Source organism: Vipera berus, assembly GCF_964194415.1.
Source record: "Vipera berus genome assembly, chromosome: 1".
In the NCBI taxonomy this organism is placed as follows: Eukaryota; Metazoa; Chordata; class Lepidosauria; order Squamata; family Viperidae; genus Vipera; species Vipera berus.
Window position 1 is genome coordinate 176820675 of NC_138202.1, and position 27401 is coordinate 176848075.

At 39.7% G+C, this 27401-nt stretch overlaps 1 protein-coding gene across 5 annotated transcripts in view; it reads left to right on the top strand.

Annotated features, from left to right (window-relative positions):
- Nucleotides 1-615: 615 nt before the first annotated feature.
- Nucleotides 616-27401, top strand: part of ABI2 (abl interactor 2) — a 58445-nt gene continuing 31659 nt past the window's right edge. For all 5 annotated transcript variants that reach the window (XM_081316924.1, XM_081316921.1, XM_081316922.1 and 2 more), the window contains exon 1: nucleotides 616-775. In XM_081316924.1, coding sequence (XP_081173050.1) covers nucleotides 659-775 — 117 coding nt within the window. In that variant the 5' untranslated portion in view covers nucleotides 616-658. The remainder of the gene's footprint in view (nucleotides 776-27401) is intronic.

Sequence of the window (27401 nt, forward strand, 5' to 3'; positions counted from 1 at the left end):
CAGGTAATATGCAGAACTGTGCTAAGAATAAAAAGCCTTGCATCTGAATGGACAAATGTATAGATAGGCAGTTGGAGACATGCTATTTCTCCCGCCTCCTCTCCCGTCACTATCGTGGTACCCTAGTGGCTCGTCGGACGCAGTCTGAATACAATCCCTCGCAAACCTTTCCCCACGCACTTTTCTCCTCCCGGAAGCCAGAAAGACAAGTGGACGCAGCACTCTTTCTGCTCTCCGGGTAGCCCCCACCTTCAGCTCTCCCCACCCACCCCCTCCGTCGGGATGCAGACACCGGAAGTGGGAACAGAAAGCGGTGGGCGGGAGGGAATCGCCGGGAAAGGGGGCGCGCGAAAAAGAATTTTCATGGAAAGCTTTGGCGCATGCGCAGTGGCCGCCGCCGCCGCTGCTGCCTTTGGTCTCTTGCGCCGCGCCTCAGCGGAGGAGCGGGCAGTGGGTGGGAGGCAGAGGGTGAACTTAAACCTCACGGCCAGGTGGGGGGTCGGCGAGCGCTGCGTTAGCGGCGGAGGACGCGAACCAGACTGCTGTAGGCGTTGTGGACAAAAGGCCGGACGCCTGGGGTTTTTTTTGGGGGGTGGGTGGAAAAGAGGGAACAGAGGGGCGGGGCTGAGCGCGCAGGCGCGCGCGCGAGAATGTGAAGATGGCGGAGCTGCAGATGCTGCTGGAGGAGGAGATCCCGGGAGGGCGCCGGGCCCTCTTCGACAGCTATACCAACCTCGAACGGGTGGCCGAATACTGCGAGACCAACTACATCCAGGTACGGTGCGGTGGCTGTCTTTCCCATTGCCCCCTGGCTGCGACAAAGAGAAGGGATGAACGCTCTGAGTGCGCGCTCATATGCATGCATACATGCATGCTTGCTTGCTTGCTTGCATGCTTGCCGTACGGAATATCGATGTCTCTCTTCTCTCCATCCAAGGCATCTCAACTGGCCTTTGAGGCCTAGAAGGAGCTTGGAGTAGTATGAGAACGAGAAAGAGGGAGAGAAGAGGTGGCTGCTCGTTGAATGCCCACGCAAAAAGCCGTTGGGTCTAGATTTGAGAGAGGTGCCCCTAATCCAAAGATTTCCTTTTGGAAAGATGCGTCCTCTGCACAGGCTGATAACGCCTGGAACTCACAGCTATCTGGGATCGTTGAAATACAAAATGTTCCCCATTCTGTAACTGGAATAGTGTGCTGTATTTCTGCTTGCTGCACTTTAGTTAATAAGGGCAAAAGGTGATTTTGGACTAATAGGTAAGGAAATTTTTCACAGGCGACAAGAATACATCCCTGACTCCACGTGTAATGCTACTCCGCAAGAGATATTACATGTACCTTTATTAAGGATTTCTTTTTTCCCCGTCGGTGGTGCCCCATTTAATAACGACTGTCCTGTAATGTTAATATTGTGTTCCTTACAAGAAGGTATGAATTAATAACATAATTCAAAGCTCTGGTTTATCAGACTGCCTGATTTGCTAAAATTGTGATTTGGCACCAGTTCTGAATGTGATGTCAAACTGTACTGAGCTTCAAGGCTCCTATTGAGACGTGGTAATGAGCTGAATATGTGGCTGGCTAGCTGATTACTGTTCTGATTTCTGCTTATTCTTCAAAACAACAACAACACCACCCTGATTTTCTCCTGGATAAACAAAGCTAGAGACTGTCATGATGCTTCAAGATTTAAATTGAAATCATAAGGAAATCTTTTTAGCTTAGGACTTTATATGCATTTTAGCTGTTGCTTTTAGTGAAATGGGCAGCTACATAAGGTGGATGGATAGATAAGAAAGATAGATAGATAGATAGATAGATAGATAGATAGATAGATAGATGATAGATAGACTAATTGCATTTTATCTCATTTACAAACAGGGAGTGATGTTCTTAGTACCTATTATTAGTGTGCAGCATTATTAATATAGTATATAGTAATATAATTTAGTAGCTTTCTGCTTGGTGATTAGTTAGTATTTTGTATTTCAAATATTTTTCTCAGAGAAGTTAGTATGACCAGTTAAAACATCATTATTCAATTCTAAGATGTAAAAAAAACAGTCAGATTTTGCTGGGGAGATGGCTTGTAAATTAAGATGTAATTACAGCTTTCTGTTGACAAAGAAGATGTGTTGAACAATTGAATGCAAGGATCTTGCTTCATGGGGGAGTTATGAAACTGCAGTTTCTTTTTGATTATCAGATAGGTTTTTATTACTTATGAAATTGGTTTAGTTAACTCTGTAATCTTGAATGTGAAATTTAAATTATCAGTCACTTAAACACATCTGGGTTTTAAAGAATAGACAAAGATGGGTAATTCTCTTATGTAATATTTTCCTTTTCATATCTGTTTTATAACATGTTTCTGATTTGAAGATTAAAACGTATGTAGCACTGAAAAATTCTGGAGTTTTAGAACTTTCCTTTTTCTGTGTACAGTGTAAATAAGTAAAATATGTTTTTGGAAGCAAAGCATATTCATAAGTTTCTATTTTCATGCATACAGATATACATATTTGAAGATCAGGAGAAGGACTGAGAGTTTTAAAAAGCAGTAAGAAAATGTGCACTGTGATTTGTTTGTTTTTCCTGAATTGGATATTAAATTCTATAATCGGAAAGCTTTTGTACTTACAGTAGTCTGTCATGGGCATGTATGGCTTCACAATATTATTCTTTATATACAATGAGTTTATAGTCCAAGGTGAACATAAGATTTTTCTTTGTGATACTGTAACAAAATAAAACATTTTTGCCATATTGCTTTAAATTGCTGCATGCATTGTGGTTGCAAAAATGTTATTGGTTTTGATTTTAATCATAATGCTTAAAGATGAATTCTGTTAGCTTGACCTGGGAATGACTGCATTTTTGAAAGATTTTGCTAAAATAATACATGCCAAGGGAATCTTTATCAGTATGTTATATTATGGATCTGAAGTATTCCAATGAAAAATGTAGAACTTAAGGGACAATAGTCAAGGAGGAACAGTTTTGGATAGTCAGCTATAATGTTAAAATAAGTCCTCCGAATTGTTTTTGAGATTTGTACAGGAGCAGAGTAGATTTCTTTAGATTATTTCTAAATTCCCTGCTGAAAAGCAAAAATGAAGTCTGCACCTTTGTAGCACATTATTTTCAATATCTTTCAAGCAGCTCTTTTTTATTCATTTATTCGGTGGAGATTATTTTCTATTTTTTTAAAAGAGAGCTCATGCTGTCTTTCCATGAAGTTATTCTATTTTCAGTCTAGTTTCTTTCATTCACTTCTTTCTTTTTCCCATGGACTTTTCCCCCAAGTTATATTGTTGACAAAAAGGGGGGGGGGCTGTCCTGCATTTGGAATTACTCATTGCCTTGCAGCCTTCATTAACTCTAGTAAGGAACAGACGTTTTTCTAAGCACACGCTTATTAAACAATCATCCTTCCCATTCACTCTCAACAGGTAACTGAGAAGAACATTTTTTTTCATTCAAAATATTCACAATTTTCCAAAAAATGAGCTTGTCCCTGTATGTATTCATCAAAATACTCCACAGGATCAGGCTATGTTCACTTAGCAGTACTACAACTTTCCTACATCTCTTTGCTTCATTTCCTTCCTTCCCTCCCTCCCTCCTTCCCATGATCTTTACCATTTTCATATGCCATTGTTGTCACCTGTTGGATACATAGATACTAACTGTTGCCACTCATTGCTTTAATAATATACAAAGGATATAAACTAGGTTACCAGTCTTAACTATACCCCTGTCACATGCAATATTTCCAGCTGAGGACAGTACAAGTTAGTTTTGGCACATTTTGGTGTTTATGTCACTAAGTGCAATCAGTTAGTTTTGCCCAAGCATGTTCATACTCAACGTACAAATTTGCATTTTTAACCTATAGATTTCCTTCTTTTCATCTCACAACTGAAGAAGTAAATACAATTATTGATATACAGTCTGAGCCTTTAAATTTCTAAATTTAAAATCTGAATTTTAAATTTAAATTTCTAAATTTAAAATCTGAAAAATTATGACATGCAATTGGCTCCTTACTAATTTGGTGAATGACTTTTGGATTTTACTGTATATGTTTTAACTTGATTTGGTTTTTTTAGTGGGTTTGTTGTGAACGATCCAGAAAGCTTTGATAATTGGGTTTTTTATTTATTATAAACAAATAAAGTGCTGTGTTGTGGAATGATATTATAATATCATGGGTGAAAACATGGGTAGTATTACTGTATTATTTTACCCTTGCTTTATTAGGTGAATGAGGGATATATTACATATTAATCAAAAGTGTGTCATAAATTGTTAATATAGGCAGACCCTGGGTTACAATTGAGATCTGTTCCTAAGTCTGTCTTTAAACCAAATTCGCAGATAAGTCAGAATACTTATTTAATATCGTGATCCTACTTAAAATGGTAGACATCATTCTTCTTTTTTGAGCCAACAAATTACTGAAGCCATGCAATGTTTTCATGAGTGTCATAAAATGGTGCATGTTTATTATTGTGAATCATTTGTATTTGTATTCAGTTTTTTAATGTAATAGGCTTTATGGTAATCTGTTTGTAAGTAAAAGTAGTCCGTAAGTCCCCTTAACGTGGGGACTGCCTGTTAGTTCTTTTGTTAAGTGAACAAAACTAAAAAAGCCTGAACCTGGGTTGTTGCCTTAATTTGTTTTGACACCTGCTAAGCAGAAAAGAAAGTCTTAAATTTATATCTATATTTTCTCAAAGGTGGAGTTATATTCTGTGTTTTTTTTTACTCAAAGCAGCTTTGTTGCATGGTGCAGGTATACTAAAAAAACTTTATACAATAAATAATCAATTTATTGTATTGGTTGGAGGAATGCGAGGTGTTCATTAAATCAGCATGTCTTTATCAATTTACACCATTTGCATCAATTTACATCATTTGTGTAATTATATAATTATATAATTAACATAAATGGCCTAATTTGCAGTAAAACATTGATTTAATGGATAAATCCTCATTTTTATAGCTAAACTGTCAATTTAATGGGGAGTAGACATCAATTTTCCATTGTATGTGATGTCTGCTAAACCAGTTAATTGTTGGACAAATACATATTTAATATAAATAGGTAGTCTCCAAATTAAAAAAGTATATGTGAAAATTGCTAATTGAGGTTCATAAAAATAATTTTCTGCATTATCATAAGATTATAAACATACCATATAAACATATTTTCAATTATTTTTTACATTTTTTGAAAAATGTATTTAAACATGAAGATTTTAAAATGTTCAATATTGATCCAATTGCTTCACATTTTATCCAAGAAAATTGTATTTTAATCCTAAGGATGTTGAATATCTGAATTTCCAGGGTGGAAACTATGTTCAAACCGTTATTAAATCTAAGGGGTTTTTTGTGTATATTATGTAATCAGGATTCAAGTTGAAGCAGATACTAGCTTCATCAATTCTGGACTATTAAAGCTACTCCCAGCTTTCTGGAAAGCTTCTCCAGTGGCTGTCACTGGCTTGTTTGAAGTTTATCATGCCATGTTCTTATGATTCCCTTGTGTTATCAAATAAAGGAAATAAGCTAAATCAAGCTGTAGGATGTTTTAGGTTTGATGTGGCTGTTGATTAGTGTATGAAGTAACAGGAACATTTAGCTGGTACACTAAGGGATATTACATGCTTATGCCATATATGCTTATGCCATGTGAATGTGTCCAAGAGGTTCTTTAAATAGAGAATATTTGGCAGAAAAGCATGAGTTTGTAACATAGAATTAATCTTTCATTTCTTATGAAGAGTTATAATTTAGATTATCAGTTCATATGCAGCTAAATGAAAGTTTGCTCTTTTTGATTAAAAAGAATAATAAATCACTCTATTTCACACAGATTTTTACCACATAAAATTAGTGCCTGAATATTTACTGCCTGACTGAAGAATAGCCTGCCTTTTCCCCCTGGGGATAAAAGAAAGATGATTTAAAACACAGTTTTAATTATTTTAGGATAGTCAGGAGGTAACTTCCCTGTGGTCATCATGATGCCAGTCTCAAAAATGTAGCAAAAAAATTCCCACTGCTATTAATGCCGTGTATGGAGTTGTGTAAGGAGTTGTATATAGATTCATTAGATTGAACTATTTGGCAGAACTGCCTCTTGCTGTTCTGTCTTGGTTGGGGTAAGCCCAAACTGGCTTCTTTTGGTGCTTTTCATGGACTTCACTTATGGTTACTTAAAGATCTATTGTTGTTTTTCTTTCTTTAAGGCATCTATTTCATATGCTGCTATGGACAATAGGTTCTTGCTGTACTTTTGTTTTTAAAAATAAAATTTCCAGAGAGTAAAAAAGTCTTCATTCATCTAAGAGATTAATTAGAATCATAGCATCAAAGGGCTAGAAGGGACCTCAGAGGCCTTCTAGTCCAGGGCTTTTCCACCTTTTCACTGATTGTACCACTTTTAGGATATGGCAGTATTCGAGGACCACCTAGCAAGGTGTCAAAAACTTGATGACAAAAAAAAACAACCCCTGTTCAAAGTTGCAGTTGCACTGAAATGACTTATGACCATTTTTCACACTTATGACCATTGCAGCATGCCCAGGGTCATGTGATTTATATTCGGATGCTTGGCAACTGATTCATATTTATGATGGTCAGTGTCCCAGGGTCATGTGATCACCTTTTGCAACTTTTTGACAAGCAAAGTCAATGGTAGGGCTGCTGGTGGCCAAGTGCTAAGGCGGGACTTCCTTCTCTCCCTCCTTCCCTCCCTCCTTCCCTCCCCTGCCTCCCTCTTTCTCATTTCTATATTCTCCTGAAGGAAAAATTTGAACCCCACCCCATATTTTCCCTCTTCCATATATTCATCAAACAAGGAAAAGCCTCCAGAGACAGAAAAGACAACTCATTGAGGGAATTAGCTTAAAAAGACACATTCCCCTTTAAGAATTACCTACTGGCTAGAAAAGAAAGTTAAGGAGCGCAGCTGGCACTTAGACGGAAGAAAAAAGAATGTAGTAATTACGGCTGTTGGCTAAGGCAGCTAACATGAGACATCAGCCATCAGCCAAATAGAAATTGCCAAATACTCCTTAAGAATACAAAGCCCACGTTGCACAAATCCCAGAACTTCAAAGTCACAAAAGCACATAAGAATCCTTCCACTCTACATCTACCTCCTTCCCTCCATGCCTCACCTCCAGCTGATGCTGCCTCTTCATTGCTGCCTTTCTTCATTCCTCATGGAGGGCGACCTCTCCCCCGCTGCATTTCTTGCCTGTTTGTTGCTGCCAGCACAGGTGGCTGCCATAGAAGTTGTAGATCGGCTCATGGCTGACCTGCTTGATCTCCTTTCCCCCCACCCTCCTCTTCCTCCTTTCCCTTCGGTGCAGTAGAGCTGACCACCTCCTCCCAAGGCAGCTTCTTTTTTTCTCTCTTCCTCTCCTGCCCAAACTGCCTCCTTTTATAGCTTCTCCTGTCTCTGCCCCCTCCTCCTCCTTTCTCATGGGGGAGGGGGGTGACCTGGAAGTGAGCCTGGGGTCTTTGCCTCGCCCCAGCCACTCCGCAGCTCCGGAGGACTCTTTCACAGTAAGCATGCGCAAATGGCCACGCAACCCACACGGTGCTAGTGGCCCTCTTTGTGCAGTCACACGGGCATTAGCTGCCGCCACTGCTAGCACCCCATGTGCGTGCGCAAATGGGTCACACACACCTGCATGGCACCAGCGGTCCCATTTGTGTAGGTGCGCAGGCGCTAGCCGCCACCGCCATTAGCCCCATGTGTATGTGCAAATGGGCTGTGCAAACCCTGTGGGCCCTAGCGGTTCTGTTTGTGTTGGCATGCAGGCGCTAGCCGCTGCTGCTAGGCCCGTGCACATTCGCAAACAGGTCCGCGGGTGCTAGCGCAAGTGGGGGTGAGTGCGCGTAAACATGTGCGCGCACTGTCCCACCTATCCCGTGGCCCATAGGTTGGGGACCCCTGCCTTATACTATCCCCGTCAAATGGTTATTCAGTTTATTTTTTTAAATCTCCAGGGATGGAGCAATCACAACCCCAGGAGGCAAACTAGTCCACTGATTAATTTCTCTTTCTGTTGGAAAATTTCTCTTTGCTTCTATGCTGGATCTGTTTCTAACAAGCTTACGCTGATTACTTCTTATCCTGCACTCTGGTGCCGTAGAGCAGGACTTTTCAGCGTTTTCAGAGATTGTACCACTTGTTAGGATATGGCAATATTCAAGTACTGCCAGTTGCCTAGCAGGTGGCCGTGGCCTGCTCATCAGCACTCATTGGAGACAGCTGACTCGAGACAGCTGGGTTGGAACGGAACAAATCTCACCAGCTAACTCAATGTGGGGACAACTCGGTGCCCCACAAACTCCTTGCCTCCCCAAACTGCTAGCAGCCATGCGCACGCATGCACAAACTGTATTCCAAGTTTGGGGACTTTTATCCACAGAGGAAGGAGAGGGTCTTCTCCCCAAGCCCAGGCATGATTGGCAGTTTGCTAGCTCAGATGTGGATAAAAGTCTCCAAGCTTGGGATGTTTTGTGTGGTGTGTGTATGTGCGTGTGCGCACGTAGAATTCCAAAAGAGACGTTCTTCTCCCAATGCCAGACAACATTGGTGTTTCCCTGTCCCCTCCCGGCAAAGCAGGAAGTGGAGGACGACGCTGCTGTGTGTGGAAGTGTGAAGGAGAAAGTTTGCAGGAGGCCGTTTCCTCAAAGTCCAACTTGCCTTGACAAATCTGTGGAGAGCAAGAGGAGGTGGCAGGGGAGAGCACTCCCAGGTCCTGCACAAGGGAGGCTGGGTCTTCTCGAAAGGGAATTCCCGTTTCCATTTGTGCGTGGTAAGGATGCTGGTTTGTTGGGGCATTCTTCCCTCACACAGCTCCCCTGCCACCCCCTCCTCCTCTCCAGAGATCTGCAGGGGAGGTAGATCTGGAGGGCAAGGTGCAGCCTCCATATTGGTCACTTCTACCTCTCCTAGCTTTCCTCGATTAAACATACATTATATAAATTAAACAGAGCCAAAAAGAAAACATAGTTAAATCACTAATTATAGCTCTTCACATATTTTCTGGAAAAACCACCTTTATTGATGTTAGGAAGGAAGAGCAAACCTTATTAAGGAACTCTTTAACAGGGAGGGAATTGAAGACCCCCAAAGGTCTTGTTCTTTCTAATCTGCCTTCCCTTTGAGCCTTTAGTTATTAGTTTATTTTATTATTATGTATGTAAGAAGATGATCAAAGGCCTGTGTAGCTCAGGACACTCACCTTAAAATCAGAACCCAGAAAAACTTAGTTAATCTGCAATACCAGCCTATGAAGAATGAAGATAATCTGCAACTGAAAATGCATAAGTCCATGTACTTCCCTTTCCTGTCCCACAACTCAATCCATACATCCTTTAATTTTCAGACACATCTTTTTCTCACAGCTCCTTAAAAAACCCACAAAATATACTGTAATTAGCAGGAAAAATAAATCTAGCATTTCTGAATTCTTTCTCCAAGAAGGAAAGGAAAGTTCACAGCCTGCAGGTTGCTAGCAAAGTCATCAAAGACCGTAGATATTGCTAGCAAAGAAGAATAAATAAAGAATCAATTTTGCAGCTCTCTCCTGTTACTACATCCTCTTACATCCAGAATGTGGTTTAGGATTGCACAAGGGGCTAGGTTAAAATCCGGTTGAGTAGTTTGCAACCAGGTGTTCAGTACAGACCTTGCCAATGTGATTTTAATAGCCCAGGAAGGGACAGGAAAACCAGAGGAAAATCATGATGGACTATGCTTGTTTTGCCCTATTTTGATTCTCCTCCCTAGCAGCAGCACATTGATTTTAGAACTACCTCCTTCGGAGCCTTCCTGATCCCAATGGGGCTGGATCCTGCTTTCACCTCCCCACTGCAGCTACAGCCTTCGGAGCCTTCCTGATCCTGCCGGGGCTGCTGGCATGACATTGGGCAAGAGCGCCGGATGAGCTCCGCTTTGCAGGACGAAGCAGGTGGACGCAAGCGCCAGTCAGCCTGAGCTGTGCACCAATCAGCTGGAGCCCCGAACTGATCCTTGGCGCTCAGCAGAACCCTGGCAACACCACAGCTCCAGCTGAGTCTCCCACAGGGCTACACTTTTACACTGTTTTTTACAGTGCTTTTCAACCTGCCGTAAGCATACCACCTGCCAGTTGCCGACATACCACCAGTGGTACTCGTACCACGGGTTGAAAAGCCTTGCCTTAGAGAATAAGTCAGTCCTCTCTTCTTTGTGACAGGTTTTCAAGAACTGGAAGGCTGCTGTTATGCCCCTCTCTCCCATTCCTCCTCTTCGGTAGGCTAGAGCAGGGCTTTTCAACCGATGGTATGCGTACCACTAGTGGTACGCGAGCACGTGGTTGGTGGTACGCGTAGGACGGGTTGAACAGCACTAAAAAAAATATAAAAAAGTAAAAAGCGTTTTTTTAGTAACCTGCTTTCAGCTGCATTCCATTTCTCCGTTTCTCTGCCTTTGCCACGTGTTTGGTAAAAAAAGAAAAACAAGTTCCATGAGACTTTCTAACTTCTTGCGAGATCTCACAAGAAGTTAGAAAGTGTTATGGAACTTTTTTTGTCCAGCAAACACGCGACTGAGAGGCGACTTCTCAGTCGCGTGTTTGTGGGACAAAAAAAGTTCCATGAGACTTTCTAACTTCTCGCGAGATCTTGCGAGAAGTCTCATGGAACTTTTTTTTCTTTTTTAACCAAACACGTGGAGAAGGCAGAGAAGTGGAGAAACAGAATGCAGCTGAAAGCAGGTTAGTAAAAGAACGCTTGGGGGTGGTGAGGGTACCGACAAGTGGAAACCTAATGCCTAGCTGGTGTCCAGTTTCAGGTGGCAGAACCTGGCTAGGCTTCTTCTGTCCAGACGTCTTTTGCGCTCACCGAAAGAAGGGAGGGAGCCCCGCCTTTCCTCCTGAACACTCGACCGGGGTTTCTGCAATCCCCTCCACAGAAAGCAGGTGGTTCACACCTCGCTGGGCTCTGCCATCCTGTTGCTTAGCCGCGGCAAGAGGTTAACAAAGTTTGTGCAGGACAGGGAGGCGCTCTGGTGTGCCAAAGGAGAGCTCAGCCCGAGTCTGGCAGGCATTTCCCAAAGGGTCCCGCAGCCTCCCAGCTTCCGTTGCCCGGGTGGGGGAGGTCATCCCTGCTGGGAGCGAGAGCCAGAGAAAATGCGTGGCGGCGGCATGCTGGAGAGGCTGGCCAGAAAAGACTGGCTATAGGAAGGCTGGACTAGTGGTCAGGTGAGAGAGCTTTGAGGGTGCAGGGTTGCCCTCGGCTGGTGCCAGACTCGCCTGTGCTGAGCCGCACTGTGGCTAAGAGGCGGCAGGCGATGGAGGATAGTGCCATTTCTATTGCCAGATTTGTATCCTTTTACTCTTTTATACTGACTTTGGTCAACATTTCATAGAAGACATTTAAGAGACATTTCCACAAATCCTCATCTCTCGGTGTTGCTATTAGTCAGCCATAAAGATGTGGGCATTTCCTCTGGTAGCATTATCACACTATTTAATAATGTCGTCTACAGTACCAGGGAATATATATTTGCTTACCTTCCATTGGGATATATGCTACTATCTGACAGCAGCTTTAGAGAGGTATGGAGATAATTTTGAAGAAGCAAGGCATGAACAGTTAAGTAAACATTAATTCAGTCCTGGGAAAGAAATTCACTTTGATGTAAGAACGGGCAAGTGGGAAACCTCTTCAGGCTTTAAAGATTCAGTTATTAAACCCTACAACAATAGAGTTCCAGTAGTCTTTGCAGTGTCTGTTTCCTGACCTGGCCAACCTCAAAAACTGGCAGCAGCCTATCTTTCAATTTCTTTTATTGTCTCCCCTTTCCTACACATATGTATGAGTGGGAATGTAATATGTATGTATCCCTTTGTATGACGGTGATATACATTTCCCATCTTAATGATTTATCCAATTTATGTGGCTTATTTTATAATTATTTAAAATTTATGTAGTCCTATTATTTGGGCATACTGGGTATGGAGCTTGGAGTTCAAAAACATGCAAACTAACTTTGATTTAAATGGAATAGTTTACTGTTTTTTAAAAAAAATACTACAAAAAGGAAGAAAAAATGTAAAAATAAAAAAGTAGAAATAGCAGAGTATTAAAAGAATAAATAAAACAAAAAGAAAATTAGCTTCATCAAATAAAATACTATTAATTATGTCACTGTATTGCCATAACCCAAAATGAGACAATAATAATGATGATGATGATGATGATAATAATAATAATAATAATAATAATAATAATAATAATAATAATAATAATAATAATAATAATAATAATAATAATAATAATAAAAGTTGGAAGGGACCTTGGAGATCATCTAGTCCAACTCCCTGCTCAGGCAGGAAACCTTGTACCATTTCAGACAAAATGTCTGTCCAGTCTCTTCTTAAAGACTTCCAGTGTTGGAGCATTCATAACTTCTGGAGGCAGGTTGAAGAAATTGTTCCAATACCTGAACAAATTGACCAACAAACTGACCAACCAGCGGAAGAAGGCACCACACAGGATGAAGATTCCCCTGTGCAACAACTTGAAAGTGTAGAGCTAAGTAATCTAGCAAAAATGCTGAAAGAAAACATTGAAAACCACACCACAAGAAAACACAGAAAGAAAAAGACTGCCTGCCATCCATGAAGTGCATAGCAAACGAGTGAAAGATCTACTAAATGCTGTGAACAACATTGTAACTTCCATCCCATCCACCCCACTGTATGAAACAAACCAACTAATGTACAGTACAGCCACCATTATATCTGCAGAATTGGGTTATAAAATGCCAAAAAAGAAACCCACTGGAACACCAAAGTGGAAAATTCGACTTGAAAATAAAACAAAAAAACCACGAGGAGATGTCAACAAATTGAAATACTTGAAAGAAGGAAAACTAAAGAACGAAAAGCTGAAAAATAGTTTATACAAAAAATATAACCTGGAGGAAAAAATAATAACAGAAATCATGGAAAACCTAAAACAGCGTGTAATAGCAACAGCAAAGAAAATCGAAAGATATGAAGGACGAATAAAACAATATCGTGAAAACATCCAGTTCAGAAGAAACCAGCACTTCTTCTATCAGTCACTTGATGAAAATAAAATCCAAATCACTGTTCTACCTTGTAAAGAAAAAACCTTCTGGAAAGAACTGTGGGAAAACCCAGTGGAGCATAATAAAACTGCCTCCTGGTTCAAAGATATCCAAAATTGCGCAAACTGATTACAAAGCTAGACATGACCAAGTTGCTAAACTAATCCACTGTGCATTGTGTAAAAAATACGACTTGCCTGTGTCCGAAAAGTCATGGGAACATAGGGTGGAAAAAGTTGTCGAGAATGAGAGGGTGAAGATCTTGTGGGACTTCCGAATACAGACAGATCGCCATTTGGAACACAACACACAAGATATCACAGTTGTAGAGAACCGAAGCGTACAGTTGATTGATATCGCTGTACCAGGAGGTGCCAGAGTCGAAGAAAAAGAACTGAAAAAAATTACAAAATACCGCGACCTGGCCATCGAAACTGTGCAATTATGGATGAAGCATGTAACAGTGATACCCATTGTCATCGGGGCACTGGGAACTATGTCCAAAAACCTTGCAAAACGCATCAAGAAATTGCAGCTTCCTGCAATAACTCCAGCAAAGCTACAAAAAACTGCACTACTCAAAACATCTTACATTTTAAGGAGATACCTGGTTGATACCTAGGATGCTGGCAGCAACCCGTGTCAACCATTAGTGCCAGTCAGTTTGAATGTTCAGTTGACTGAGTTTCATGTTTTATGAATAAATGTTTTGTATAATGTTGGAAGGGACCTTGGAGATCATCTAGTCCAACCCCCTGCTCAGGCAGGAAACCTTGTACCATTTCAGACAAACGTCTGTCCAGTCTCTTCTTAAAAACTTCCAGTGTTGGAGCATTCATAACTTCTGGAGGCAGGTTGTTCCACTGATTAATTGTTCTGATTGTCAGGAAATTCCTTCTTAGTTCTAGGTTGCTTCTTGCTTTGATTAGTTTCCATCCATTGCTTCTTGTCCTGCCTTCTGGTGAATAGGTTATAGCTTTAATCTGGCAAAGATTCTGTATATTGAGTGTAAGCAAATCAAGAGGTGAACTCGATTAGATCTGACTTTGTCGTCTTTGGGCTTAGGCTTGACAAATGATAACATTTTACCAGTTTTTGATATCTGTTATGTGTTTTCTATGAATGCATGATTTTCTTTTTGACAACAGTCCAAGAACAGTGAATCCAAAGTTCTTCAAAAGTAGACAAATTGCACAGTTTTGGAATATAATTTACCAACACATTAACATTGTTAAATGCTTTATCTTCATGATTTCAATCATTTATTTTTTGTAAGCTTTGAAAATTTCTGAAAGTATTGTCTGTAATTAGCTAATTAATGTAACTTTAATTTTCATTATCAAAAGCCTATTTTTTCACCCACTATTTTTTAAAAACAAGGATTCTTTCAAAAGATCAGTTCCTATGAGAGCAAGGATTGCAGATTAATTTCTGCCTCCAAAATATTAAAATATTTCTGACCAACCACAGGGCTGGAAATATGTTAAGCTTCCTGTAACACTTGAAGTCAAATTCTTACCTTTCCCAAGTGCCAAATAACAGCTTCTAGGTGTGCCCATATCAGTACATATTAATGTTACCGTGTTTCCCCGAAAGTAAACCCTACCCCCAAAATAAGCCCTAGTTTTGAGGAAACATACCTAAAAATCAAGCTGGGATGGGGGTGTGGAGCTGCCCCACACATCCTGGACCCACTTACCTTGCAGCCAGGCCTCATTGGCCTACCTCTTCTGCGGCATCTCCAGGCCTGCATTTCTCAGTCAAAGGCCTTTTCGGAAGGCCACTGCAGCCGAGAACTGAGCTATGGCTCTGATCCATGCAATTAATTTTAAGCAAATGCTTTTCTTAATGCACTATATGAGTTTCCTATTATTGGTTTCATCATCAATTTCTAAAAAAAAATCAGGTGTAAAGGCATTCCATGGTACAAAAATGACAACATTGTAAATAAAACAAGTTAAATGCAAATTTTCTGCTGGAAAAACTCAAGCGATCTCACAATCAAGACTGTATAACTTTCAAAAACTTGAATCTTGTTCGTGTTTATCAAAAGAACCAATTTAAAAATACATAGTGAAATAGATCCAAAGCAGTGTAAAAAACCAACTGTAGAAAAATCGATAATAGTATGGATTTCTCTCACATTTATCAAAGACAGAAATGATAAATGTAAAAGTAAAAAAACTCTGTCTAGATAAATATATATTTTATTACAGTCAATGACCAATTCATAAAACATCACCTGCAAACTTAGCTATGAAACTAAGCATGTGAATCAAATTGCTATCCATTTTACATGTTGTGTGACAAAATTCTACCACATTTAAAGAAATTGAATCACGTGAATACGAAAGTATTAGCTGTAAATTTGTCAAAATAACTGGAGATTTGGTTAGATACTGCTTTATTAGCTGATACAGGTGTTGGCATACAACAAACAGTATAATGTGCCACATGTAATGAATGGTTTCAGTGGTTCTTTCTCTTTATGGGCATATTCTAAATTTGAATAAAATGCCCCATATCTCCCCTATGAAATTGCTGATAGGAGCAAATTGAATCATACCAGGTTTAGGGCCATTCTGATTTAGGAGACAATAGTTTGACTTAAGTATTTTAAGAGGTCTGGAAAGGCAGTACTTAAAAATATACCTCAGGGAGAGAACATCAGATCTGATACACACTTAAATTAAATTAAATTAAATTAAATTAAATATGCATACACAGGTGTTTGTATTAAAATTATTCCTGGCAAGAGTTCTTGTGGAGACTTGCCTAGATTATAGACTTTACCACTTTCCCATAGTTAAAAATCTAGTGAACCTCAAACTTCAGACACAAAATCAACATCTTGTTTTTTACAGTTGGATGTAAAAAAGGAATAGAAATCGTCTTCCTTCTTTTTAATTTTAAGGATTGTTGCTATTCCAATAATAATTTTGGTTTCAGACCTTCATTTTAAATAGTTGATTAATTGTAGTTGCAATGTCATAGAATCCTCAGTTCACTATTCAGTGATAAATAAACTGCAATTTGGAGGAAAAAGGTCTTTATTTCTAACCTTATTCTGATGTTACAAATGTGATTGATTTCTTTATGTTTTTAAAATAACTGTAGTAGACACATTATGATTTTTTTTTGTTGTCATATTCCCAGCAATCCCCCAAATAGGAATTGGGGTGCAATAAGGTTTAAACTTTGTACTTTGTAAACAGCTTTTAGAAATTCTCTATAATCCAGATTAAGGCCCAGTAAGCATTTCTCTCTGAGAGCCACTAGAGGTAGCTCATCTTCTTCTTAAGGAAAGCTTAAGATACAGAATGTTTAGAGACACTGAACCTTGAAACTGAACCAATTTGTTTTGATAGATTGACAACTGTTTTTCAGTGTTGATCATGGGACTGGGGGCTAAAACCTCCAGAAGTTGTGAATGCTCCAACATTGGAAGTTTTTAAGAAGAGACTGGACAGCCATTTGTCTGAAATGGTATAGGGTTTCCTGCCTGAGCAGGGGGTTGGATTAGATGACCTCCAAGGTCCCTTCCAACTTTATTATTGTTGTTGTTGTCTTTCACCATGGTCTGTGGAATCCTTTTGGGGGGCATTATATTTCCACCTCTTTTGAATAATACTAATGCAATTGTCTGTATTTTTTAACACTTTAATGCTTATTTTGAAAGATTCCTATTTATTGACTGCAGTACAACCAAGTACTCAAACTTTGTAACCCCTTTTGGCTCAATTCTGGATAGTACCTCAAATGTAAAAATAGCTTCCTGGGTATCTCCAGATTGATAATCAGTTGGGCTACTTGCCCAAAGTGTAATGCCTTCAGAGTTAGCCAAAGATTCTGGCCTTTAAAAATGGGATCACCAACTGATACTGTAAAGAGTTTTTCCTGATTGTGAAGGAAACAAGTAGATGAGACAGACGGGAAAGTTGCTTCCCTATGATGACAAGATATGTTATCTCTAAAATTCCAAAATTAATAGACAACAATTTAATAAATGCTTTTGTTTGCTAGTTAGTTTTTAACAAGTGGCTTCAGTATGATTATAACAATTCATAGAGGGAGGGAGGAAGAAACAAGATGAGATTTTGTCATCTTAGCCAGAAGTCCAGTTTGGTCTGGGATTTTAGATTTAAAATTTTACATTTTACATTTTAGAATGTGTTTTATTGTTTAGGGCTACTTGGTTTAATTTATTTTAATTTTTGTATATTATGTGTTGTATATAGTGTTTTAATTGCCCTGTACACCGCCCCGAGTCCTTCGGGAGAGGGGCGGTATATAAATCCAAATAATAAATAAATAAATAAATAATGCTGTTTCCCTGCCCCCCACCAAATGTTGATTGTTGGCTACAGTATTTGCATGGAAATTCAGCTGTATATATTGATAAATCCTACGGTCTTGCTCATACCTGATATTTTGTACATGGGTCACAAATAACATCAAAATAATCTTCAGTTTAAATGTTTTAGAATCTAGATAAAAATAACCATTGAGAGGTAATACAATTTAGGGAGTTTTTTCCTTTTATTAACATAAGTTGGCATTATTTTCCAAGTCATGTTTTTGCAGTTTATTATTGTCCTATTGGTGGTATAGCTTTTTGGGACAGTAGTAATTTCAGATGTTTCGGGGCAGGGTTTGGTTCTGAAATTGCCTTTGGTTCTCCTGACAGATGTACCTGCTCCAGAGCAGGGACAAAAGAAGTGTAGGTCTGAGGGTTTTCCTTGATACAGGTAATCTTCGACTTACGACCACAATTGAGCCCCACATTTATGTTGCTAAGTGAGAAATTTGTTAAGTGAGTTTTGCCCCATTTTATGACTTTTGCTAGACTTGTTAAGTGAATCACTGTTATTAAGTTAGTAACATGGTTGTTAAGTGAATCTGGCTTCCCCATTGACTTTGCTTGTAGGAAACTACAACCATCATAAATATAAGTCAGTTGTCAAGCATCTGTGGGGATGCTGCAATGGTTGTAAGTATGAAAAACAGTCATAAGTCACTTTTTTCAGTGCCACTGTAACTGAATGGTGACTAAGCAAACTTGTAAGTCAAGGACTATCTATACTTTGCTTGGCTTTGGATGCTATTAACGTACTGGATTGGCTCTGAGATTTGGAGGATGGTATGGCTCCACCCTTTTATGTAGCTTGATTCTGGAAATGTTTTTTTAATTAGGTACATCTGTTCACTTTAGGTATTCTGAGTGCTGTCTTAACATTTGCATTTTTGTTTTTTATTCTGATTCTTAGCAAAAAGAATCATCTTATAACTGTAGTGTCTTGGTTAAAGAATGCATTTTCTCTAGTCAACTGTAAGTTCTAGTCAACTGTAAAAACCAAGATGTTATTAATACTTCTTTTCTGCATTCCTGCAAATGACTGAGCATCTGTATCAAGCCACTTGATGAAGTTATTAAAAGATTTGGAGTTGAGTGGCATAACTGAACTGATTATTATAGCCATCTCGTGAAGATGGTAGTTCAAGGAAGATTGAATTTCAACCCCATTAATTGGGTAAACAGTTCTACCCTGCATGGGATTGCATTAAAGAGAAAGTACATAGTCTGGAAGTACTCTTAGTTTACAGGAGGCCCAAGTACGCTAGAGTAGTTTTGATTAGCTGCTCTAGGTTTCTTTAATGTTCTGGATGTATACGTTGATAATAATGCAAAAAGCTTTGTGGTTAGATTGTGAGAATCATCTTACTAATTTTACAAAAACTTCATTGGCTTCTAAAACATTTCTAGTATAAGTTCAAGTTGTTAGTATTGATATTTAAAACCCTTGACATAAGCATGTGCTTGGCCATTTTTTTTAGAGTATTGAGATTGGTGATAAGGATCTTTTTATGACCCATACTTAGGAGTCTTTCCATAATTTAAACTGAAATTAATCATAGTGAATTATTGTGATTCTTAGCAAAAAGAATCTTCTTAGAATATATTTTTCCTGGAAGTTCTAGTCAAGTGTTAAAAAATCTCGAATACATCAAGTTGAAGGTGGTATTTTCTTCGGAGAACTGAACAAAAAGTATTTATTACTATTCCAGTAAGAATTTACTTTAGTAATTAATCTCATGGGAAAGATTTGCTAATATGGTAGAGAAATAAGCCATAAGATGTTTTCATTTGTGTTTTATTGGTCCTAGAACAATATGGGTTTTCATAAGTTTAATTTGTTTCCTTTCATTTAGTTTCTTGCTAGCTTTAACATTCCACCGTTCTGAAGAGAACAAAATTTTAATACTAACCACATTTATGATTAAGTATCTGTTGGAAGATTAGTTTAATTACTTTACCACAATCCCTGTGGAGAACAGTGGCAATTTAAATTAGAATATTGTTTCTTATAGATCTCATAGTTCCATACTCTGCATAAAACAATAGGACAGGAGTTTATTTTACACTCTTAAGGGTTAATAAGCAGTTTGAGACAATCCCATGATAGTTGTAAAGTCACAGCCCAATCCTAAAGTGACCAGGTATTTGGAAGCTCTATAGCACATTCCTGAAAACTGCCTTGACCTGTTTAGACATGGAGACTGTTGGCTTGCAGAATTATTAGGGCATAACAAATGGAATAAATGGACAACGTGGTTTTTCTGTTTTTCTTTTTGAAGGCATAGATGATATGGGGAGAATAACAAAAAATATTAGTTAAACTATATAAACATGGGGTAGATATTCATAATTACGTAATACTAACAGAAAAATACTTGGAAATGTCACAACAGATAATTGCTATTTTTAGTACCTGGGGTGGTTTTTTATTACTGGTTACTGGTTATGAGTTTTAGCTATCACCTTGAATCAGTGAAATAATACAAACACATCATAGAGGTCATGCATGCTTGCAGGTTTCCTTTTTGGTTGATTGTCAGTGAACGGTGGGCCTATCGTTCAAGGTCACGGTGCTAGGTATAGGAAGGATATTCTTTCAATCCAGTCTTTTGAACTGTTCAAATTAAAAAAATTTGTAGTGTTAGTTTTCAGGGCAGGGGAAGTAATAATGGCAGATTGTCACAAATGAATACGATTGAAGGAATAATACTCTCTTGCTGCTGGGCTTGGAGGTGGAGCAAGAGGACTCTAATTATTAAGCATAGAAGCCTTTCTCAAAAACTGTTGAATAAATGTTCTGGTCCATTTTTGTTCACATGCACTGCTAAGCATACATAATTAACTAACAAATAACACCACTGGATCAGGGAGGAAAGCTGTAGGGGCAATGGCACCATAGCGACAGAGATACAACGATGTCCTGGAATGGAAAGGGCATTTTAGCAATCAGTACAGTAATACATTAACAGTGAATCAACAATTTTCTTGATTTGGTGCAAATTTTACATGTAAATAATTGTGTCTAAATTCTGCACCCAAGCAGAAGGTATATTTCTGACGTGAATGATTCTACATTGTAAAAAAATTAAAAGAAAAGATACTTTTCACTGAAGTGAGGAGCAGAATGCCTGAAATTGTGTTGCCCTAGAAATTTCATAGAGGTTCCTTCCATGTAGAAAACTCTTAACTTATGCTGTAGTTTGTCATGCTTGACAAATGTGTAAATATTTTTTTTATTGGACAGCAGGTTGCAGGAAACTAATTGCTCACCGCTTGTACCAGGTGAAAATAGATGTGATTATTTTGAATGCATATAAACATTCTGCATATTGACAGAAACTTACTCAAAATTACAATGTGCATTCACTCATGATTTAAATACTGCTTACAAAAGCTATGAACATCCTGTGTGGATCATAGATTTTAAATTGAGGCAATCCCTAGTTCAGGGATGGACGTATGACACATGCGTCATAGGTGACACTCCATATTGATTTTGGTGACACACAAGGCCTCTGGAGTCTGGAAATTGCGCAAGACGTCAGGTACCTAGAGTCTCCCCAAAGTACATGAGAATGAGATGTGCTTTCCCACTCTTTTCAGAAGCTGCAAGGTTACCCAAGGGCATTTTCTGAAGTTTCTAGACCTCACACGGCCCAGAGCTGCCTTGGGATAGGCATTTAGAAAAATATCTATTAAGTTCATATCTATGTGTTTGGAAGCCAGGAAATATACAGTGTAATCACAGAGTAGTTTGGATGCCTGAAATTGCCAGTTCATTTAGTTCATGCTTTCATGTTATCCACCGCTGTGAAACTAGCTCCATGCATACTGGTTAATGCCATTATGTGGGGTCATGTACATGTCCCGATCTTTGGGTGTTACTGGGGCTAACTGCTGCTCCCAGTTTGGCCCTGGCTCCGGTCTTAGGTCAGTCACAATCTTTGCAGCCCAGCTCTCACTGGACTGCATTTATAAGTATGTATGTATGTATTAAATAATAAATTTAAATAATGTATTACCCCTCCCTCCCTCTGTGTGTGTGAGAGAGGGAGAGAGAGAAAGAGAAAGTATGACATGCCAGCAGAGTCAGGTCAGGCATTTTCTGAATTTTTGACACACCGAGTCAAAAGATTTATCATCACTGTGCTACTTCTAATGTGGATCCAGATTTCAGGATCAGTGTAACTCAGTCTTAACATTTTCTGAGTGCTGTTACACTGTTTTTAAGTAACTCAATATTCATGAAACTTTTTTCATTGGAAACAGCATGATCAAGTTTGGCATCTATCTGTATAAATGATTGTTGTACAAAAAGAAAAATATGAATAATTGTTAGAAATTGATTCTTTTTGGAATACATTTAAATAATTATTTTTTTTTGTTCATAAAATTAATACCAGTAAAATTGGTAAAAATTAATACCAACAAGAACTTGCAAATATTTCATAACTTGCATTAACTTCAAATAACCTAATGTTTTCTACAGTTTGTTGGTATTTTCCTTGAATACATTTTTATTTTATTTAGAAAACTAAGGTAAAATACAAACACACACACACACACACACCCAAATTTACAAAAATAAGACAAAGACAAAGCATTAGAAAAGAAAAAAGGTACAAAGACAAAACGCACACATAGAATCCCCTCCTGGTTGACTACTGATAAATATATTGGAACAATATTAGTTTCTCCCCCCCCCACTTGAGAAGCAGGCGCAAAATTTATAAACTTCTATCTTTATTTGCCCCCTTCATGGATTACTGCCTTGTCGTGGCGAAGGGGCTTGCGTAATTCAATGCAGCTATGAGCTATGCCGTGCAGGGCCACCCAAGACGGACAGGTCATAGCAGAGAGTTCTGACAAAACGTGATCCGCTGGAGAAGGAAATGGCAACCCACTCCAGTATCTTTGCCATGAAAATCCTATGGACAGTACCAAAAGGCAAAATGATATGACGCTGGAAGATGAGCCCCTAGATCGGAAGGCATCCAGTATGGTACTGGGGAAGAGCAGAGGGTTAGTACTAGTAGTGCCAGAAAGAATGAAGCGACTGGGCCAAAGCTGAAAGGACGTTCAGCTGTGGATGTATCTGGTGGTGAAAGGAAAGTCTGATGCTGTAAAGATTTTTTCTGCATAGGAACCTGGAATGTAAGATCCATGAATCAAGGCAAGCTGGACATGGTCAAACAAGAGATGACAAGATTGAACATCGACATCTTAGGAATCAGCAAACTAAAATGGACAGGAATGGGTGAATTTAATTCAGATGATCATCAGGTATACAAGAATCCCTCAGAAAAAATGGAGTATCCTTCATAGTCAATAAAAGAGTAGGAAAAGCAATACTGGGATACAATCCCCAAAATGACAGAATGATCTCAGTTCGAATCCAAGGCAAACCATTCAATATCACAGTAATCCAAGTCTATGCCCCAACCACCGGTGCTGAAGAGGATGAAATTGACCAGTTCTATGAAGCCTTACAGCACCTTATAGAACTAACACCAAAAAATGATGTCCTTATCATCATGGAGGATTGGAATGCTAAAGTAGGAAGCCAAAAGATAACCAGAATAACAGGCAAGTTTGGCCTTGGAGTACAAAATGAAGCAGGGCACAGGCTGATAGAATTTTTTCAAGAGAATACGATGGTCATAGCAAACACTCTTTTCCAACAACTCAAGAGATGGCTCTACACATGGACATCACCAGACGTCAAGACAGAAATCTGATTGACTATGTGCTCTGCAGCCAAAGATGGAGAAGCTCTATATAGTCAGTAAAAACAAGACCAGGAGCTGACTGTGGCTCAGACCATGAGCTTCTCCTTGCAAAGTTTAGGCTTATGAAGAAAGTAGGGAAAAGCACTAGGCCACCCAGGTATGAATTAAATCATATCTCTGTTGAATATACAGTAGAGGTAACAAATAGATTTAAGGAATTAGATCTGATAGACAGAGTGCCTGAAGAACTATGGATGGAGGTTCGCAACATTGTACAAGAGGTAGCAACTAAAACCATCCCAAAGAAAAAGAAATGCAAGAAAGCAAAACGGCTGTCTGAGGAAGCTTTGCAAATAGCTGAAGAAAGGAGGGAAGCGAAAGGCAAGGGAGAAAAAGAAAGATACGCCCAATTGAATGCAGAATTCCAGAGAATATCTAGAAGAGATAAGAATGCCTTCTTAAATGAACAGTGCAAAGAAATAGAAGAAAACTAGAATAGGGAGGACTAGAGATCTCTTCAGGAAAACTGGAGAGATGAAGGGAACGTTTCATGCAAAAATGGGCATGATAAAGGATCAAAATGGCAGGGACCTAACAGATTAAGAAGAGGTGGCAAAATTACACAGAACAACTATACAAGAACGAGCTTAACGTCCCTGATAACCACGATAAGGTGGTCACTGACCTCGAGCCAGACATCCTAGAATGTGAAGTGAAGTGAATCTTAGAAAAACTGAGCAACAACAAAGCTAGTGGAGGTGACAGTATTCCGGCTGAGCTATTCAAAATCTTAAAAAACAATGCAGTAAAAGTGTTACGCTCAATTTGCCAGCAAATTTGGAAAACTCAACAGTGGCCACAGGATTGGAAAAAATCAGTTTACATTCCAATTCCAAAGAAAGGCAGTGCCAAAGAATGTTCAAACTATCGGACTATTGCACTCATTTCACATGCTAGTAAAGTTATGCTTAAAATCCTACAAGCTAGACTCCAGCAGTATGTGGATCGAGAACTACCAGAAGTACAGGCAGGATTTCGAAGAGGCAGAGGAACTAGAGATCAAATTGCCAATATACGTTGGATCATGGGAGAAACTAGGGAGTTCCAGAAAAACATCTGCTTCATTGACTGTGCTAAAGCCTTTGATTGTGTGGATCACAACAAACTGTGGCAAGTTCTTAAAGAGATGGGAGTACCAGACCATCTTATTTGTCTCTTGAGAAACCTATATGCGGGTCAAGAAGCAACAGTGAGAACTGGACATGGAACCACTGATTGGTTCAAAATTGGAAAAGGAGTCCGGCAAGGCTGTATACTGTCGCCCTGCCTATTTAACTTATATGCAGAGCACATCATGAGAAAGCCAGAGCTAGATGAATCAAAAGTTGGAATTTAGATTGCCAGAAGAAATATCAGCAACCTAAGATATGCAGATAATACCACTCTAATGGCAGAAAGTGAAGAAGAACTAAAGAGCCTCTTGTTAAAAGATGCTTGCTCCTCGGAAGGAAAGCCATGGCAAATCTAGACAGCACACTAAAAAGCAGGGACATCACCCTGTCAGCAAAAGTGCGTATAGTCAAGGCTATGGTCTTCCCAGTTGCAGTGTATGGCTGTGAAAGTTGGACCATAAGAAAGGCTGAGCGCCAAAGAATTGAGGCCTTTGAACTATGGTGCTGGAGAAGACTTGGACTGCAAGGCGATGAAACCGGTCAGTCCTAGAGGAGATCAACCCTGACTGCTGTTTAGAAGGCCAGATCCTGAAGTTGAAACTCAAATACTTTGGCCACCTAATGAGAAGGAAGGACTCACTGGAGAAGAGCCTAATGCTGGGAAAGATCGAGGGCAATAGAAGAAAGGGACGACAGAGAATGAGGTGGCTGGATGGAGTCACTGAAGCAGTAGGCGTGAGCTTAAATGGACTCCAGAAGATGGTAGAGGACAGGAAGGCCTGGAAGAACATTGTCCATGGGGTCGCGATGGGTCGGACACAACTTCACAGCTAACAACAACAACAGCCTTTATTTGCAAACCAATTTGACCTGTCATCTATTTATTATATAAATATAAAGGCATAGTAGTTAAAAGGTGAACCAGCAGCAAAGTTAAACTTCAAAGCCCTCTGTTAACAATCTATTATTGTATTTAAGTCATAAAAAGTCTACAATGGCTTATCGTAAATCACCATTATCATTATCCTGATCCATCTGGGATCAAACACCCTCATTTGTTTCTTAATAATAAAACTTTTCCTTAAGATTTTGTTTGCTAGCTTTCCCAACAGTTCTGTCTAATTCCCCAAAAACATAAATCTCTGTTGTTGATCCATTTCCCCCAAAAGGTCCAGGCCAAATTGTTTTTCAGTTTAATATAGTAAGTCCATTCCTTGGTCACCATGAATCGTAGGAAAGTCCAGTTCATCACTAATCGATTCTGTTAGCTCCAAATATGTAAAATCCATATCCTCTTCAGCCTTCTCCAACAAACCTGCAGTTTCCAAAGTTCCTTCTCCTCCAAATCTGCCAACAGCAATTTAGATTCCAAAGCATCCAGTTGCGAGTTTGCTTTGGCTACACTTGCTCGTATTTGGATATCGTCTTTAAGTTGATTGACAGCTCTTATTATATTATCAAACCTTTTTCCAAAGTTTTTGATACGAACTTGTAGTGTTCTTTTTTGAAAGGCTTCCGAGACAATTTTAAGTTGGTACATTGTTTGCATTTTTTTTTATAACCCATTCACAACCAAATATAAACGATTCATTTCACAGAGAGGGGAGTTAGATATACTGTAACAAAGTAGCCACAGAGAAAGTTGAGATGATATTTCTCACAATAAAGAAAGATGGAGAAAAAAGAGAAAATTTGTATGAAGCATTATAAAATTAAGACCAGAGCTTTTTAAAAGTTAAAAAAATGCAAAATTCCTGTAGTAAAAATCCAATGCGAATGAAAATCCAAACAAGTCACTTTCATTACCCAGGAAATCTCTGTCGACGTCCGTATGGAGAAAGCTAAAGTAATTTGGAACAGCGCAGTGAACGTGAAAAAACGTTAAAGAATTCACGTTAAAATCCAGCAAGGGGTTAAAGTAAATCAGCCTTCAACCAGTCAATTAGCCTTAAAGGAAAAAAAAACCAGGATAAAAAAGAAAATTCAAACTATGCAGTAAAAAACCCGGTTGGGCTTAAAAAGGCTGAACAGCGGAAAGATGGAGACCTGATTTTCGGACTGCTCCTACCGGGAAATGCAATCCTCAAGATTCCTTTTCCCAGGAGGGTCCATGGTCATCTGAGGGTTGTTCCTAGCTGCTCCCATTCAGATATAGGTACTTGGCTGCCAAAGAATGTGCTTAGATGGCAAAATCAACTGTTAGTTGGCAGGAGAAACAAATCCCTCCACTGCTCAGTACATCATCTTGGGGGGAAGTTCGGATTGTCAGTAGTTTCAGTTATGTATTATTGCCTGTGCATTTGTGCTTTCAAAAACTTAGTTTTTTTTATCATTGTAGCGTAGCCCGTTCTAGTAGCATTTAGAGCAGTACCGTATATACTTGAGTATAAGCCGACTCGAGTATAAGCCGAGACCCCCAATTTCACCCCCAAAAACTGGGAAAAGTTGTTGACTCGAGTATAAGCCGATCCGCCGTTCTGCAAGCCTCCGCGCTCTGCAAGCCTCTGCCGCCAGCAGAGGCTCGATCCGCCATTTTGCAAGCCTGAATACACAGGAATACCCTGTGTGGCCGCGGCTCTCGGGGAAGCCCTGGCTGTCCGCTTCCTCGCTCCACGCTGCCATTCGGGGCCCGCGCGTTCCCCGGGCAAATCGCGGCGCCCAGCAGGCGAGGAAACACGTCCGCTCCAGTCGCCCCCCCTTCCCTCAGGAGACGCGAAGCAAGTGACCGCCCGGAGCTTACCGAGGACTTGCGCGCGGCCGAGGCTTCGGTGCTTCCAGGATCGCGCGCACCTCTCCCAAGCCGCCGCCGTCCGGAGACCTGCCGAAGTTTGGGGAGGTGCGCGCGCACCTCCCCAAACCTCCCCAAACGTCGGCAGGTCTCCGTTCCTCCGCGCAGACCTGCCGACGTTTGGGGAGGTTTGGGCGCCTCCCCAAACCTCCCCAAACGTCGGCAGGTCTCCGTTCCTCCGCGCAGACCTGCCGACGTTTGGGGA